Source organism: Agelaius phoeniceus, chromosome 1, assembly GCF_051311805.1.
Source record: "Agelaius phoeniceus isolate bAgePho1 chromosome 1, bAgePho1.hap1, whole genome shotgun sequence".
Classification (NCBI taxonomy): domain Eukaryota; kingdom Metazoa; phylum Chordata; class Aves; order Passeriformes; family Icteridae; genus Agelaius; species Agelaius phoeniceus.
In genome coordinates, this window is record NC_135265.1 from 133,058,295 (window position 1) to 133,076,375 (window position 18,081).

At 39.0% G+C, this 18,081-nt stretch overlaps 2 protein-coding genes across 3 annotated transcripts in view; both read right to left on the reverse strand.

The window, feature by feature from the left end:
* Positions 1-12,200, reverse strand: part of INTS8 (integrator complex subunit 8) — a 21,315-nt gene extending 9,115 nt beyond the window's left edge. For both annotated transcript variants that reach the window (XR_013184651.1, XM_054630729.2), the window contains exons 1-14: positions 11,995-12,200; positions 10,629-10,803; positions 8,584-8,724; positions 8,092-8,163; positions 6,899-6,950; positions 6,490-6,672; positions 5,826-5,933; positions 5,021-5,173; positions 4,363-4,463; positions 3,869-4,010; positions 2,045-2,115; positions 1,738-1,913; positions 844-977; positions 130-240 (exon numbers count right to left, since the gene is read on the reverse strand). Coding sequence is in view for 1 of the 2 variants with exons in the window: in XM_054630729.2 (XP_054486704.1) it covers positions 130-240; positions 844-977; positions 1,738-1,913; positions 2,045-2,115; positions 3,869-4,010; positions 4,363-4,463; positions 5,021-5,173; positions 5,826-5,933; positions 6,490-6,672; positions 6,899-6,950; positions 8,092-8,163; positions 8,584-8,724; positions 10,629-10,803; positions 11,995-12,124 (1,749 nt within the window). In the remaining variant the exon portion in view is untranslated. The remainder of the gene's footprint in view (positions 1-129; positions 241-843; positions 978-1,737; positions 1,914-2,044; positions 2,116-3,868; positions 4,011-4,362; positions 4,464-5,020; positions 5,174-5,825; positions 5,934-6,489; positions 6,673-6,898; positions 6,951-8,091; positions 8,164-8,583; positions 8,725-10,628; positions 10,804-11,994) is intronic.
* A 3,170-nt stretch (positions 12,201-15,370) lies between these two features.
* Positions 15,371-18,081, reverse strand: part of LOC129124614 (neural-cadherin-like) — a 55,346-nt gene continuing 52,635 nt past the window's right edge. The window contains exons 32-33 of the mRNA XM_054639683.2: positions 17,594-17,748; positions 15,371-17,182 (exon numbers count right to left, since the gene is read on the reverse strand). Coding sequence (XP_054495658.2) covers positions 16,781-17,182; positions 17,594-17,748 — 557 coding nt within the window. The 3' untranslated portion in view covers positions 15,371-16,780. The remainder of the gene's footprint in view (positions 17,183-17,593; positions 17,749-18,081) is intronic.

An 18,081-nucleotide genomic window follows, 5' to 3' on the forward strand; every position in this document is an offset into this window, starting at 1 on the left:
GAGCTTGTCACAATATCTCCCTCACCACCCAATTTTTCAGTTCTTTTTCTAAAAAAGGGCTTTAAAATTTTCCATTTTATTAAGATTCAACTGTCCAAACCAACCAGTAAGCTCAGATGGCTTGCTCACCTTAATGGCACAGCAGTGTAATCCTTTCGCCATCAGGATGTAGACCAAATCCCTAGTCAGACTGTCTTTGATTCCTAAAATAACACTGCCGTAAACATTTGGTACTTCCCACTGGGAGAGAAATGCATAGGATATTTGCACAGAAACAAGTTTAGAATTCACATCACTGTTTAAAACAACATAAACAAACCCCAAATATTGAAAATTACTGCCAATTCCTGTCTTTACATCTCATCACAAGTAATGCATGGTTCATTTAGAAATATGATAAAAACGCCCGATAACCCTTTGTTCACACTCTGAATATGCAGTAATTAAAGGGAGGAGTTAAAAAAAAGACAAGAAATCTTTACTTAAACAAAGTCCTCTTCTCTCCTGCTCCCACCTTCTAATGACAGAAATTTAATCTAAAACAATATTGCTATCTAGTCAGAACACTAAAAGCACAAGCTACAAAAACATCTTTTCTCATAAGGAAAGCTTGTGATACAGCCAGCAATTCCTTAAAACAAAGGTTATAGGGTTTTTGTAACACTCTCCACATAGAATGTGTGTTAAGATATGTATCATCATTCTTATTAAACCACCACTATACAGAGAGGGAAAAGATAAGTCACCCTGAGGATCTATGAGAAAATGTTTCTTGTTCACTGCAGTATGATACCTAACCTGTCCTTGAATTATAGTTTCTTGTGAGCACATGAGCTAAGTTACCTTATTAGAAATGGTCCAGAATTGGCGTTCTGAGGTCATACCATGCAATTCGATCAAGATCTGGCGAATCCTCCAAGGATCCACTGACAGTATGAGCTGATGTTCAAGCTGGCCAATATTGACACTTGCTGAAGCTGGAAGAAAAGTAACCAGGTCTTCAGCACATTTCTTCTCAATGTAGATACTTCCAATTCTTTAGTATATAACACTTCAATCAGAACATAGTAAGAACAGCAGATATATCATGCCTCCATAAGTCCAGACATCCTTTTGTGTCCTCTGACAAATACCTTGTGCTACCTTCACCCTGACCTAAAGGGCTGCTTGCAATCCCCTTCCTCACTCCAGCAGCTCTGACCACTCTTGCTATAGCAGAGCAAAGATTCAAGATCAGAAAAGGTAAGGCCTTTCCAGCTCCAGCCACCATCTGGCACCTCTTGTTAGCTTTGACTTGTGCAGCTGCACAGCCAGCCAGCTGTATTGGGGAATTTAACTGGTTTACTTTGGTAGGTTAAAAATTTCATTCAGATGGCACTCCTGGGTCCAGCTTACCACACAGTCACGTCATCATTAATGTATGTAAAGTCCAAAGGCAGGGTTCCCTTTCTGGGAACAGCTGCCACAGCCACATTTTGTTCAAACTAATGCCATGCTCTCTCACTCTGTCACCCAGGACATATTCATTTGATCTTATGTATTACACTAACTTGAGAAACAAGCAAGTAGCAGCCAAATTCTTGAACAAGTGGGACATGCACCAACCAACAACAGGAAGTACTGCCTCTAAAAACATTCTAAAGTTTTTTGAGAACAGACCTGCACTTTGTAACCTCAAGGTTCTCATCATGGAAATAGGACACTGTCTGCAGTTAATGAAAATGCTGTGAAAGTTACCTGGGATATCATAAAAAGAAGTGACAGGTTTTGTGCACAGATTGATTCGAGGAGATCTCTTCCGCATTTGGTCAATGAGCAGCTTCCGTTCATCGTCTTTCAGTAGTTTTATGAAAAGCTCATGAGATGAAATCATGAAGACAAACTGAAGATCTTCCATGCCCAAACACAAGTTTCTAAACAAATAAAAATGTTAGTACATAGGCAGGAAAAAAGTGCTTATTTTTCCAGTTATAAGTTCTTGAAATATTTATTGTGCTGTATTATACTGCTTGCAAATTCATGTTATCTTAATATGGGTACATACTTGAGAAACGCTGCCATTCTTCTCTTCAATTCTTCAGAAGCACTTTCCAAGTTTATTGACCCTGAACAAACCTGGAAAAGAAAGCAGAAAATAACTAAGCAGCCCCCTTGCACATTTATAATATTTAGTTACAGCCAGTGTTACTGACCAGCTTTCTGCCTCACAAGTAGTAACAGACAGTAAACCTCTCTCTCAGGTGAGGCAACAAAGTTATAGAATCATGGAATGGTTTTGATCATCCAGTTCTAAAAGCCCTGCCATGGGCAGGGACACCTTTCTGTGGACCAGGTTGCCCAAAGGCCCGCCCAGCCTGGCCTTGAACACTTCCAGGGATGGAGCATCCAGCTTCTCTGGGCAACCTGTTCAAGTGCCTCACCACCCTCACTGTAAAGGATTTCTTCCTAATATTTCATCTGCCATTTTGAGTTTGAACCTATTACCCTTGTCCTGTCCCATAACAAAATGCAAAACAGCTTCTTCTAGTCCCCTTGAGGAACCTGAAGGTTCTCCAAGATCCCTTTGGAGCCTTTGCTTCTCCACCCTGAACAATTCCAACTCTTTTGGCCTGTCTGTTGTTTTTACTTTGTAGAGCAATTTTTGAATCTGCTAAGTGCTGTTGGGTGGGAACCAAGTGTAGCATTGCTGGGTGGTTGCCCTAATTAATCTAGAATCAAACAAATATTTCTGTTTTGCTCTGTGTAACCCTGTCATGACTCAGTTACTCTAACTGTAGAGATGAGACCAGCTCTCAAGGGTTTCTTGTAAGCCAAAGAAAATAAGATAAGATTTGACTGACAAAGCTTGATACAGAAATCTCAGCACAACTGTGTGAAATAAGACTGTCTCTGAAGTAAACCTGATAAAAGCTACTGCCATGACATATGGATCAGTTTCCTTCAACCTGTACACAAGACAGGATGTTTCAGACAACTGTCATCTTCTGTCAGACTCCTTTTTCCTACTCCCCTGGTATACAGAAGCACTGACACTGAGTGCCACACAAGATCATTTAGCACACGAGTTTAAAAATGAAGTATTTCTAAGTGCAAAATTATAAGATTCACTAGGACTTAGGGTTTTTTGTTTAAACTAGCAGTTGAAAAATAACTAGATAGTTGAATCTGTCAGCTTGCAATAATTTTTTTAGAAGTATGTTTCAGTCCCAATCAGAGCAGTTGATGTAAGCTTTTACTTGCTCTGTAGTAGAGAGTAACACCAGTTAATTTTTTGCCAAATGACTGAAGAGACAAGCAAAAGAATTAGGCTCAAATTAATAAAAGACATTAAAATAACAGCAAAGCAATAAAAGGATTAAGTTTCATTTAAGCAATATCAGTTTCCTAAAAAGCTTCACTAAGGGTAACAGTGTAGGTCTCACACATAGCAGTAACTCAGGATCACTTTACCACATGCTAACTTCTACAACAAAGCTGATAAGGGAAAAGTGGTCCCCCTTCCACAGGTACTTTTTCTACTCATTCTCTCTGTTTTGGAGAATTTGATTCTTTGTTAAATTATGTAGCGATATTGCTGAATATTTGTTTCAGTGGAACAATGTCAGGAATAGCAGTGAGTTCAAATACAGCCTGAAGCAACAGCTCTCCACTAGATCCTCCCTGACAGATGGAAACAGAGCTAAGAACAACAGATGCAGAACTGATCACTGAGTGGAGCTGTACTAACTGCAAATAAGTTGAATAATGTTTGAGAAGTGACCTTTCTCTGCTTCAGAAAGAGCATCACTTGCAATAATAATAGTTATGTGGGGCAAGAAATCTCTCACTAAATATCATTTTCACTTCCAATTTTAGGTTAAAGTTTTACCTCAAGAAGGAAGTCTATTTTCTCTTTGCTGGGTTTCAGGAACAGTTGACAAAACTGAATATCAATTATTCGACCTTGTAATACATCGCAGACTGTGTTGCACACGCAGACTTTGAAACAGACTTCATCCAGAGCCTCATTCCTGCAAGAACACAGAACTGAAGATCACAGGACAGCTCTGACACACAAAGAGTGGTATCACAGCAGGTGGAAAAAAAATTTTTAAAGAATCAGTCAAGTGATAAAATTAACTGTTAACATAAAATTAACTGTGCATTACATTTTTCCATCTATGGCCACAGGGAGATACAACCAAGGAGCTGTGGCGTGATGTAAAATGTAGTTTAGACTACCACTAATAGAAATGAAGGCAGAAGTTTCATGGATGTAAGTAGTTTGTTGTTAAAAGATTTTACATACTTTCCACAAAAAATATAACCAATGAAAATTGCTCTTCATCTTCACCGAACATTGATTATAATTTAGTGTCTCACCCTTGCTGAGCTTTTTGGAAGAGTTCTCTCAGCACTGATTGTCTGAATTGTTCAGGTAAACTGAGGGTTAGGTTGTCTTCAAGGAATATCTTCACTAAGTCCTATAACAAAAACAATTGGAATAGTGAATGCATAATGCAGAAGAACCAGACAGAAAATTATTTTATCTGGTAAAAATGAGGAAACTAAGAGAAGCATCTCACATCCATATTTAATACTAAATTAACTGAATAATCAAAAAGGAGTCAAGTAACAGAAGTAGTTCTTTATAATCAAAAAAATAAAATAAAAAAAAAAAAAACAAAACCAAAAAAAACCAAAACAAACTTGCACATGTAAGTAGCAACAGTCTCTGAAACTCAAGGAATTAGAACCTGAGAATTAGCTGAAAGAGTAATTCTCAAGACTCAAAGAATTACCTGAAAAGCTCTTATCTCAGCTGGCAGGAATTATTTACCATTGTATGGAATCCAAGATATTTTAATCTAATATGTACCAGATTATGTTATATTCCTGAACACATAGGACTTAAAACAGTATGTAAATGGTTAAATTGCCATTTAACATTTCTTAAAATCCATACCAGTTCAAGTGGAATCCTCCACAAAGAATGATAAAACCCCCCTCATATACACATGGGTTTGTTTAGGCATTCTACCTGGTATTTGCCAGATTTCATACAGCTGTGGATTTTACTGTATGGAGTTGCCTGTTGAGATGCATCATCAGATGAGGTAAGAACTTCACAAGCTTGACAATACCCAGCTAATCGTTCTTCATCTATGGTAAAATGAAGTGATGATGAGCCATTCTGAAAAGTAAGAGTTACAGCAGATCTTAGTAGCTGAAGTATTATGAAATATATGCTTAATTCAGAAACAGAGACTCACAATTTCCAACAGCAAAAGAACAAAAGAATGTACATTTACACACTTCATTTAAATAAAAACTGGAATTTTGAAGTTTTGAAAATATGAATATGAAACAAAAAAAAGGAAGCAAACCATACTTATAAAGTAAGATGAACTTTCTTTAAAAGGTTAGAACACAGAGAATCTGATTTCCAAGGGAAAGTCAGATTTAAAAAAAAAAAGAAAAAAAGAAGTGCTGTATGGTTACCTTCCTCAAAAACACATCATCACTATGGACACAGGATATACTGTTCAGTCAAGTTACTATTAGCACTGGAGATGTCATTTCTACATTTTTTGCATCAATACAATTTGTGTAAAAGACTATTCATTACAAAAGGTAGAACAAAGCAGCAATATATTACAACCAATTAATATAATTTCAAACCAGGCACAACGAGAAAAAAATTACTCTCAAAACTTCAGGAAGTTCCTTTAAAAACTCTGTGTACCATTAAGAGTTATTAAACTGCTAAAGAAGGAAGCAATAATTTAGACAAGGCGTTTTCTTAGAAAAGAGTTGAATACACATGCAAAAAGAACACTTCTTACCTTTGCAATCAACTCCTTTGTTTTGAAAAACTTTTCCTTAGCCTTTTCATGAACAGCTGCATTTGTGGATCCTTGTTGGAAATAGATTGCACCCAAATCATAGCAAACCTGCAAAGAGCACTGATATCAAACACACAGTCTTGGACATCATGTTCCAAGTCAGTTAAATATTTCAGCTCAAACGTTGCATGTACTTTAAATTATTCCTACTTTTATCTAATTTACCAGCATACACTACACACCTTACCTCACATACTTCAATTGCTTCCCCTTTATCAGTCTGAGTAATTCTGCACAAGCATTACAAAATTAAAGAATGATTTCCCCATAATCATTGAAAACAATGCAATAAGCTGTCCTTGTCATATAATGGGTTATTCCAGGGATTTGAGAGGGCAAAAGTGAGAGGTTAGTGGGAAGTAACAACAGTTACAATGGTTAAAAAAAGTTCTATTAATGTAAAAATGAAGCCAGTATTATTTCACTGCATTACAAAAGAAACCAACAAACAAACAAAAAAAAACCAAACCCAAAATAACACAAGGAATAAAAAAAAAAACGGTGATTTACCTCAAAATTATTACTTAACACTTTTTTTTTAAAAAAAAGAAGTATAAACTGAAAGCTGTATAAACTGAAAGCTGTAGTACAAAATGTTAGCTACCTGGCACTGTATCTCCTCTGCACTGATTTTCAGTCCAGCTGTGGAACTCTCTGTTTCTCCATTCACCATCCCAGGTTCCATGGCCAATAAATCCAGAGTTCTTATAGTATGGACATAAAGATCTTTGTTTAATTTAAGTGCTCCTTCCAGGACCAGGATGGAATCAGCAGCCTGCTCCTTCAACTGTAATAGTTCAAATACATTTAAAGAATTAACCTCTTGGTCTCGAGTTTAACTCTGGGTTTCAGTTAATGCTACATTTTAAACAGCTCAGTAAAAGGATAGTTTTAAAAAAAGTCCTTTAAAAATTCTATACAATGTAGAATTGGCTTTTGCATTTCTTGTACAATAAAGAAATTCATATTTACATGCAAATTTGAGCAAAAATATGAAGGGAAAAGAGTCTCACCACTTTCAAAATATTTTCAGTTAGTTCCTTTTCTTGCTGAATATGATTCATACTGCAAGTTAGACACAAGAGGTCAAGCATTCAGTTATAAGGCAGATCTGCATATTACTTCATGTTCTTGATCACAATAATTCATTCATGCTTGGTATTGCTTAACTACATTTTGAACATCATAATGCAGGACCACTGACTGCTCTTATCTACCTATATCTGAAATACAGAACTTTTATAATGAAAAGATAGTTTTGTATGAGAATGTGGTTCAATAAAACAAAAAATTGCAAAGTTATCATTGCCTTTTTTCAAGATCAGATTGCTAACACCAATTCAACAGCAAAACAATAATGAAGAAACCTTCCACAGCCTCAAGTCTCATGAAGCTTCAACATTTAAATCTTCTCAAACATGTCAGGGGCAGAAGCATGTTCACATGCGTATGTAAAAATTAAAAGTATTTTTCAATTATTTTCCCACACAGATTTTTTTTTTATTCAGGATCAGACTCTGATACATATAGGACAATATAAGATCTATGGTAAAATGAGGAGGAAGAGGAATATGTTTAAAAACAGACTCTCTCAAACAAGTATGGTCTAACACTTGAATGTAAAATGAACGAAAAACATATAAAAAGCACCACTTAATTACTTCCAAATTTTGGAGAAATCTGTAACATAAAAGTCAAGGACCAGTTGTTACTAAAGCCTCACAACTTCTAGAAGGCAAAACGCAAAATTGATTTTAAATTACAAATTATTGCCTAATGAAGCAAATACTTCATTATTTCTAAGGTTATCACACACAATGCTTCAAAATGGTGTAATAAAACAACCGTATTAAGCAAACTACTGAAAGTTAGGGATGCAAAAGAATGCAAGAAATGTACCCCATCTAAACTAGAGCATAAGCATTCTGCCAAGGGAAATTGTCACCTCTCTTCCTCTCTTGAGTTTTCATGCCATGGCAAAGTCACAGAGATTATAACATTGACAGAGCGGAACAACAGACAAGTACATGTACCAAGCATGTCTGACAGGAAAGTGAGAATAGACTTGAAATAAATCCAAGTTTTCCATGTAACAACTAGACATTTTAGAAACTGTATGTTATTATCATGATTCAATCCACTTAGAAATTACATTCCTGATTATAAAATACCTATCACATCCAAATTAATTATATCTGTAACTTACACATTTAACTGAGGTGGACCAGGTTTCACTTGCTTTACAGGAAAACTACTTTGAACGATGGTCCTTATGGCCCTACACAGGGGAAAAAATATGTAAAGAATGGTATTAGCCTCAGAAATGTAATAAGCAGATTACAGGCCTCTTGATAATAGCAGTTTACCATTTCAGAAACATTATACCATTAGAATACATCCTTTACTCAAGAGCACATCTAGCAGCTAAGAAATGCTCTTATGTCCATAAGAAGCTGAAAGATGAAGATTTTTATATTTGTAAGGAGAGTTTAAATCATTATCTTGACTATTTTTTAGAGAAGAAAACCAGCTCTAGAACAGCTTTTCAGACTCAGCTCCTTCACTATAACCTAGCAACAGATCACAACACTTATTAGTACTTTAAGATTCTTTCTCCATCTACATACAATTATACAGATAGAAGAAAGCATTGCTTTGTTCCATAATGATTTTATATTATTGCCATGTAGTAGTTTACCATCTGTTGTAGAGTAGTATTGCCATTGCAGTGGTTGGAGGTAAGCTGGACAGATCTACATCCACATGTTTAGTTCCTGGGGGAACTTTGCTGATACACAGAAGTTCATTCAATAGCATGTTCAAGACAGGAACAGACAAGCTATTAAAAAATAAAAGACAGAATCAGATACTCCATAGAGTGAATCTACTTATGGAATGCTAAACAATGTACACTACTATTCAGTACAGTTTACTGAATACTATTAAGTACTATTCAGTACTTAACATCACAGGGATGTTTATTCAGCATTTGAGATGAGGTATGTAAAGCAGTTACCAGTATTAGCTGCATAAATTAAGCCCAAGAGGATGGGCCAAAGCAGTAGCTCAGCTGAACTGCTACTCTGCACCACTGCATTACCCACACAGGCACCTTACCAAAATAATCCAGTCACCTGTAACAGCACGACCCAGCTAATAAGAAGTTCTTTCAAAGCAGCCCCAGATCATACTCCCTGAAGGTAAGCAACCCCATTTCCATCACAAATGAAATTTCACTCACATAAAGTTAAGACTAGGAACTTTTTGAATAGTGGTAAGTACAACATACATTAGCTGGGACAGGACTCTCCTTAATAAAATGAGAAGATATGCAGGCTGGACTCCACTGCTCCAAGCTTTTGTGGTATAATTTAACACAACTAAAATATTATTACTAATTTAGACATTATTTGAAATTAGATCAGCTACTGCCAAAGTACCTTTGATCTTGTGAAAAATTTGCATGCTTTGCAACAAGTATTGAAAACAACCAGTGAAACTACACTTTTGGCAGCTAAAGCCAGGATATCTGTTTAACAAATTTTAGGTCTTGTGTTCTATCAGAAATGTTCTACAAGCAGTGGCTGAGGCAACTGGGGCTGTTTAGCCAGAAGAAAAGAAGGCTCAGAGGGGACCTTATCACTCTCTACAACTCCCCAAGAGGAGGTTGTAGCAAGTGGGTGGTCAATCTCTTCTTCCAGGCAAATGACAGGATGAAAGGAAATGGCCTCAAGTTGTGCCAGAGAAGGTTTAGATTGAATTTTATGAAATTGATTGAATTTTACGAAGTTTTTCAACAAATGGGTGATTAGCCATTGGAACAGGCTGCCCAGGGAAGTGGCTGAGTCACCATCATACCCTGAAAGGATTTCAATTATATGCAGATGTGGCACTTAGGGAATGGCTTAGTGGCAGGCTTGGCAGTGTCAAATTAACAGCTGCCCTCAATGATCTTAAAGCTCCTTTCCAGCCTAAATGATTCCACAATTGCATGCAAGTTAGAACCAGGGCAATTATTGTCCGCTTAGATTTTACATTAAATTACAGATAAAGGGGGCAAGAGACCTGTGTGAATGAATAAGGAACTTCTGCCATTACCTAAGTGCAAACAGGAAGCCAAGTGTGAACAAGAATCACCTGGACACAATCCTGTGCAGTGCGTTTTGGGATGAGCCAGCTCTAGCAGGGAGGCTGGATCAGATGACCCACTGTGGTTCTTTCCAACCATACCCATCCTGTGATTCTGTGAAGTGCAGCTCCCTAATGCGCATAGCACTGCCAAAGTGAAGTAGTTCTTGACTGTTCTAGCTCATCAGACCATTTTTCAGCTGAAATTTCCAAAGGAAAGATGCAAAGCTGGGGTCTGTCTACTTTAACCACAGTCATTTCACAGATACATGGAGTTATTCACATCAACAACACTGGAGCAAGACTTCCAATTTCAAGCATGTCAGAATAAGGAAACTCACGCTAGTTTTGTCACTGAAGAAAACATAACCTCAAATTCATCTTTATGAAGCTTGCATGTACATATCTTAACATCTAAGACATGCTGGTTTTCCTCTCTAAACACTGTTAATTTGTTCAGATGCACTGCCTTCATCAAAACTGTTTTGTAACTTACAGCTAAAACAAAACTTGATTTCAATTATCACACCCAAAAGGGAGCAAGACAAATTTCTATTTTTTAAAATAAATATCTCAGGCCACTTCAATTTAGTAAACTTAGCATGAAGACTATACCTTTTTTCTAATACATCCAAATCCCACTTCAGATGAGCAGCAACTTTGAGAGCAAGAAGTTTTAGAATGCGGTTTCTTTTGTTATCAGGTGGTGGCTGGACTTGGTTCTGTTCATTCACTGATGGTTTTGAAGCTTGTTCCAAGAACTGAACAATCAGCTGCACAGGTGGCGGGTCTGCAAGAAAACACAGCCATTCCTCAAATTCTTTAAAAGCTCAGAAATTATTTTTTTCCCTAGCTATGAACACAGTTCTTTTATCCTTGGTGTTTATAGTGCTGACATTGTTACCTGGAAGATTCTAATCCCAAATGGTGTCCTGCATGTGTGACTCAAATCAGACTATCAACATATCTTTGCTTAACATTAAAGTTCACTTGACCACGGTAACCACACTCTCACACTTTTATTTATTTTCACTATTTTGTATTAATTATGTTTTGATACTTGCATCTACTGAAAATAAATGCTGCCTAATGAAATGACAAGATACAAAAACTATATCCTCTGCACATAAAGTATATTTACAAGCAATTGCTGGTACTTCTGAATACATTTAGAAAATACTTTCAGATTGGTTAAAAAGCAGCATCGAAAAAGCACCCAATCTCTCCCTTACAATAAGATAGCCAACTCCTTTCAGCTCTTTTGAAAAAGGAGGTCAACCCATAGCTATTACACTCTCACTGAACTTTGTGAAACGTAAAGCAAGTATTATCAAATTACTTAATTCATTACAAAACAGATTCTGCTTAAATTGACTTTTTGTAGAGGCAACATCGGCCCAGGTTTTCCTGTTTCCTCCACCTCCTCGCAGAATTCGGGTGCTGAAGAAGATGACTACCACTTACGACTATCAAAAGATCAGGTAATTTTAAATATGGCCACTTTCTTATAATACATCAGACGAGATTTCTATTTATTCCAGGTCCAGAGAGCAATTTCAGCACTGAACCTTTCGGAGGACTTCAGCTCCTGCCACTAACAGGACTCCAATGGCAGAAAACCAGCTGCCAACTGCAATGATGTGCACAAGCAGCACTTCCCACCGAATAAACAAACTACAACACTTCCGCACACAACATTCACATACGCGAAAGGAAAAGCGATCAACCAGACAAGAAAGACAAAGAAATTAAGTTACTAAATAGGAAGGATAAAGTAAAATGAGAAAACCCGCCCTATTGCCGGCGGTAAATGCCGCCGCACGGCCGCGGGCAGTGCCCGGCTCCCTCTGCCCCGCTCCCCCCAGCACCGCAGCAGAGCCCCCGCAGTGCCGCCTCACAGCCCCCGGAACGAGCCGGTCCCAGGAAGGGCCGGGGAGCGGGGCCGGGCCCGAGGGGAGGCGGCGGCCAGCAGGGCACGCACCGGGAGAGGGTTTCTGCAGGTGCTGCTCCAGCAGCGCCTCCTCCAGCACGAACTCGAACCACGACGTCTGCGGCGGCGTGCATGGCCGGCTGGAGGTGGCTGCCTCCCGGTCCGCCGCCTCCGCGCTCATGCCGGCCGCTCGGCAGGGACCCCCACCAGCCCCGCAGCCGCCGCCGCCGCACAAGATGGCCGCCGGCCGCGCCCCCTCGGAGGCGGCCCGTGAGGGCCCCGCCCGCCGCGGCGCGGGGAGCGCGGCCCCGTGGGGCGGCCCTGCGGAGCGGGCCTATCGGCAGAGCAGCCTGGCTGCCTCATGGAATCGGTGGTTTTCTTTACCAAGTCACTCGTTCGGCGCATATCCCTGCCTATCCCTGCAGCCGTCCCTCTGCCTTTGCGTCCACTGCGGTCCTGTCCCCGTAGTGCTCCCTGTGAGCCTTCAGGCCGATAAATGGCTCACCCTCCATACTCCTGCCCATGAGCCTCATGAAAGGGTAAAGAATTGAGGACTTCGATCCATGGAGGCAGATTTAAATCACGGAATCATAGAATGTTAAGGGGTTGGAACTGACCTTAAGGATCATTGAGACCCAACCACTCCTGCCGTGGACAGACACCTCCCACCAGACCACGTTGCTCAGGGCCCCATCCAGCCTGGCCTTGAACTTGAACTTGAAGGGTTGGGACATCCTCAACCTCCCTGGGCAACTTGTTCCAGGGTTTCACCACCCTCATAGCTGATAGGAAAGATGGGTGCTAATGCCTTTACAAATTATTTAATGAGAAGATGATTTAGGAGATTTAGGAGAAATGGGTGTTGCTGTCTTTGAAATGTGTCTCTAGGAGCATCACGCTGTGTGGGTTTGTGACAGAACCCAGGCGTTTTGACCAGACATTTTGAATTCCTGAACTTCAGAGTATTAGGAGAAATGCATCTGTGCAAAGTCTATTGCAGAGCCCAGATGGTCTGAACTTTTGGTGGATCTGCAGAACCTAAACAGTCTGAACTTCCCAACTTTAGGGTAAAATGACGATACATGTTTTTGGGGGAATATGTAGTAGGTGGTTTGGGAAGGCTGTACCTTCCTAGTACCTCAGCCAGTGGGGAAACAAAGAGGGCAACATGCGGTCAGGAGTTTAGGATTAGGATGAAAGGAAGCTGTGTCCTCCAAAACCTCAAGAGAGACCCCATGGGGATAGGCCTAGTGACTCTCTCCCTTTATTTGAATAAAATTGCAGGACTCCTCCACCTCCTTTATGGACATTAGCTTTTCATAGCATGGCTTTTATGCACACAGTTGAGAATTTTTTCCTAACAGTTAATCTAAATTTCCCCTCTTTCCATTTGTATCCACTCCTCCTTGTGCTATCACTACAGTTCCTGACAAAGAATCCCTCTCCAGCTTTCCTGTAGGCTCGCTTCAGATACTGAAAGGCTGCTATGAGGTCTCCACACAACTTTCTCTTCTCCAGTATGAACAGCTCCAACTTTCTTAGCCTGTCTTCATAGTGGGGATGCTTCTGTCCTCTTATCAACTTCATGGGCCTCCTCTGGACTTGCTCCATGTCCATCTTAGCAGTAACAGCTTCCAGTGTTATTAAGGTGTCAGTATTTGCATGACACTCCATGTGCAACTGTGCTACTCTCTCAACTGCAACTAGCCAGGATCTGGTTCTGAAGCTTTTCAGGTATCCCTGTTCTTAGAACATACATGTCCTGGGGAGAAGCAGGTTGACTACAGAAGTGTTGCAGTGTGATGTAATACCCTGTTTCAGCTATCCCAGTTCCTTTCCCAGGTGTGCCAATACTTTCTCCCTTCCCCTTCCCCTTGCCTTCTGCTGAGAGCTGTCCGTCAATCTCGGTATGCCAGCAAGGACGTTGTATGATTGGCGAAGTTCAAAAGCCTCTCAGCCCTGGGTTCATTGGGGTATCCAGATGTCATTTGTTCCCTGAGACTTCTTCCCCTCTCACCTGGTTGGTGGGATCCCTACCCCTTCCTTCCCCCTTTCCCCAGGGTTAAAAGACACAGCAACCACACGGTTTTGTGTTCTGTTGGAGCCTTTCAGAGGTCTGTGTGCTACAAATAAAGCTCTGGATCAAAACCCTCCAGCAGGACCCGTCTCCTTTTCCTTCACTTCGCCTAAAGCCTTTCCACTAGAGGTAAACCTGAGTTCCTTCTTGCCTGGACTTGTTCCAAGCACCCAGCTGCAACATCCAGCCAGCCAAAGGTGTCTCTGAGGTGAAACCACCACAGCTGCCGCCTTTGGTCCAGCAGCAAGGGTCAGACGAGCCCAGGCAGGTTCCATCCGGTAATATTGGGATCTTTATTCCAATACAGAAGCTTTTATCTATTTCAGTAATTTGGCTGAGTTTCTGTAATACTTTACCAAGAGAAGAGTTCACAAAGGCTGCACAGGAGGTTTGCAATGTAGATATATGATTACATACAATAATATTACAGTACTGGAAGAGTTTTTCACCCAGAGGGTGGTTGGGCAGTGGAATGGGCTACCCAGGGAAGTGGTTTCAGCACCAAGTCTGGCAGTTCAAGAAGTGTTTGGACCATGCTTTCAGGCAAATAGTCTGCCTCTTGAGGCTATCATGTGCAGCTCTCAGCTATAAGCATTCTTGCTATAAGTGACCCAAGGAGACAGAGGAAAGTTCTTTCTCGCCTTCCATAAAGAGAGAAGTCCATTATATGTCCTGAGTTCAATGCAATTTATCTTCTGTTGTGCATGTTACTTTGTATGTTCAGTTTTTTGAGGGAAAAAATAAAGTACTGCTTCAGCTTTCCTGAGTTATTTAATGTATCCAAATGTAAATTGTTCAGTTTCAGAATATAAATTACCAAATAACCCTCGGGGAGATCATAGTCTGTTAGCATGATTTGTAGCACATTGTTCAAATTAGTCTCTTTTGGAAGAGACAGTTTACCAATAATTATGCTAAGCTTTACTTGATACCAAGTTCAGAAGAGGCAACTTAATAAAGAGCAATAAAAATGTATATCCACTTCATGAAATTGTTGTAAGAATTCAAAACTTGTAAGAGTCATGTTACTGAAGTTCTGTGGCTCAGCAGTTTTCATTTGCAACAATCACTTATTAATATCCCCTGGTGAAAGAAATGTTGTAGTTTCTTACAACACTACACATCTTTAGAAAGGAGGAAAAATTTACATTAAACAGTATGTGGCTATATGCTAATATATCCTATTTATTTTTTATGACTTTGTAAGAATGATCAGTGCCCAGCCATGTGAGGTTTTGGCATGAAAGAGTGGCTCATGGTGACTCCTCCAAATATTTCTAATAAATATTACTAATTTAGTGTAATTTACACAAATAATTTTATTAAATGACTGCAAATTGTTTCATTCAGTTCACACAGTACTTTTGTTCAGTTTATTTTTTATCTAAACTATTTGTTCTAATAGTATCAAAATCTTCCCTCTAGGTACAAAATTAATTTACATTTGCATTCTTTATGCCAAGTAAAATGATGAAGAGTGATGAAAGATCTAATTTTAAAACATTAATAATAAATCAAAGCAAGTGTCAAGACTTTGATAAAAAAACAAATGTTGAGTATCATGGTAATTAAAAAATCCCACTGAACTGAAAACAGTTAAAAACCCCTTGGTGCTTCAAAGCTTACAAGCACTCTGTAAGCACCTATTAATAGTCACACATCACCCCATGCATTGGGAGCTGCCCAAGAGGGGAGCCCCAGCTTCAGAGAGTTAAGAGAGAAAGAACAAAGTGATTTGCCCATGGTCACAGAGGTGAGTGTTCAAGTCAATGTCAGATTTCAGAAGTTTCTGATTCCATTTTTTCCATACTAAAACCAGTTGTTTTTTGGAGAGCAGGAGAAGACAAAGGAGTAGAGGCTAGTTTTCCCATGCTTTCTGTTTTGAGGATCCCATCTTTTACAATGATTGTCCTGATTGAAAGAATTCAGTTCCAACTTTTGCCTGGATGCCCTTCTGTCTTGTCTTCACACCTGCTATCAGCTCTTCTGTTTTCCAGCTGCACACTTTGAAGAAGGGTTCCATGTGAAAAGCAAAGTTGGACATAGAAGTTTACTGAAAAGAAACTTTTTCCAGGTCTTACAACTACCTTTAAGAGTGTAAAATTGTCACAAAGTCATGTTCACAGATGGGATCTTGCTACTCTTTTCCCCTTGGTACAGGTAGTTAGAAATAGGGTCAGACAGGAAAAGTTCCATAGAGTTGGGCAGCCTGTGAGTGAGGTGATGTGTGTCATGTCATGGAAGAGCAGAGTTTAGGAGGATACAATAAAAGCTGACAAGAAACCAGAAATAGTAAATGTTTTATATTTAACATTGGTAATAATTATTTCACAGTCTAAAATTAATTCAACTTTAAAAAATAATGCCCTATGCATTGTTATCTGCCTGATAGGTTTCACATTAATACTAGGGAGAAAATAATTCAAGTTCTTGCATCCAGGATAATTCTAGTAAGTCACTGTGGTCTACATAAATAAAAAAGGATATTATAATACTATTCTATAGCTATCCTACATTCCAAAGTTTTCAAGAAAATTCATGCTTTAAAAGTCTTTGCACTTATATAATGAAATAACTTTGTACAGTGCATATAAAAAGATTATTCAGATTATCACTCCTGGGAAAAGTGAATATATCATGCTATTGTACCTAAAAACTTGCATCATGTAAGTTACTTGATGTAACTTATATATAAAAAAGGACATTTTTAAAAGTAGTGTCCATATGTCATGACAATGTGTCAAGTTCCTTTGACTCTGGTTATAAATTTTCATTTGAGACTGCATAGAGTTCTTTAAGCTTCTCAAACTTTGACCCCCACTCTTGGAGGCAATCATAATTCAGATCTTCATCTCCACTGATGGAATCTAATGAGCTAAGGCTCCCTGCTAGAGAGCATTGCCCTTCCAAGCAGTAAAAATGAATAGTGTCAGCTGGAAGACTCTTTAGATCATTGTCTGCATCCCGTATGATTTGAGAAACATATTCCTTGAAGTCTGGGATGCTGGTAACAGCTGATATTGATTGCTTTTGATGTGCATGTTTGGGGAGTGAATCTCTTTTTGGGCCAGTTGGTGTCCTGGAGTGTGGAGCAGCTGCTCGCGAGGAGGAGCGGGGAATTTTATGGAGAGGTTTCTTCAGTTCATCTATATCGTAAGCATTCTGGAAACAAAGAGAATACAAATATCAGAGAGAAACAACTCAAAAGTAAACTGATTGAAAAAATGTTTTACAACACAAGGCAACACAAGACTGAATTCTGTGAGTTTTCTACAAGCTGAAGAAGAGACTGCCTAGTTCAGAGGACTAAGTTCAGATCATACCAAATCCCTTTGTGTAATGATAATTTTCAGCTAAATCAACAATGAGGCATCCAAAGCCCACCCATGAAAGTGGGCACACATGACCAGCATCATTAAAGGTACAGATGGGGCTGAAATAGAAGCCTCCCACTTAAGAGGATTTCAGGTAAAAAAAAAAGAAGAAGAAAAAAGCCAATTTGATAAGAAGTTAACTAAAAGGTCTGGGAAGGAGGAGATGTTGGATTTGCAAAGGATTGAAGCTGGATCATACCTGGTCACGTTCTCCACCTCCTTCTTCATTATAATTGAAGACATTTTCTCTAACATCCTCCCAGCTTTCACGCTCTTCAGGAATGTGGTAAATTCCTCCTTTCCGAAACCCTGAACTTCCCCACTGACTCCACACTGTGTAGGAAACCAAGAGTGCTGGAAGAAATAAAGACACATATTTGTTATATGAGGTATGACAAGGTATGTTGCATGATAAACAAGTAGTTATATAATTCCTGAGATATTAAATCAACTCTTAATTTGACAACTAAATTTGCAGGTAAGAAATGAGTATTATTAATATACAAACAACTAAAATTCATGAATGTAAAAATAATCTATGTATATTACATCATAAACTTCATTAAAAGGGTATTTTACTTACCTAAAGGAATCCATTTAAATAGAAGGCATTTTGGCCAATCTCTGGCCTTTCACCAATCCTGAGTAAATAAGATACCCAAAGTAAGTAAACCACTGTTTTAATGA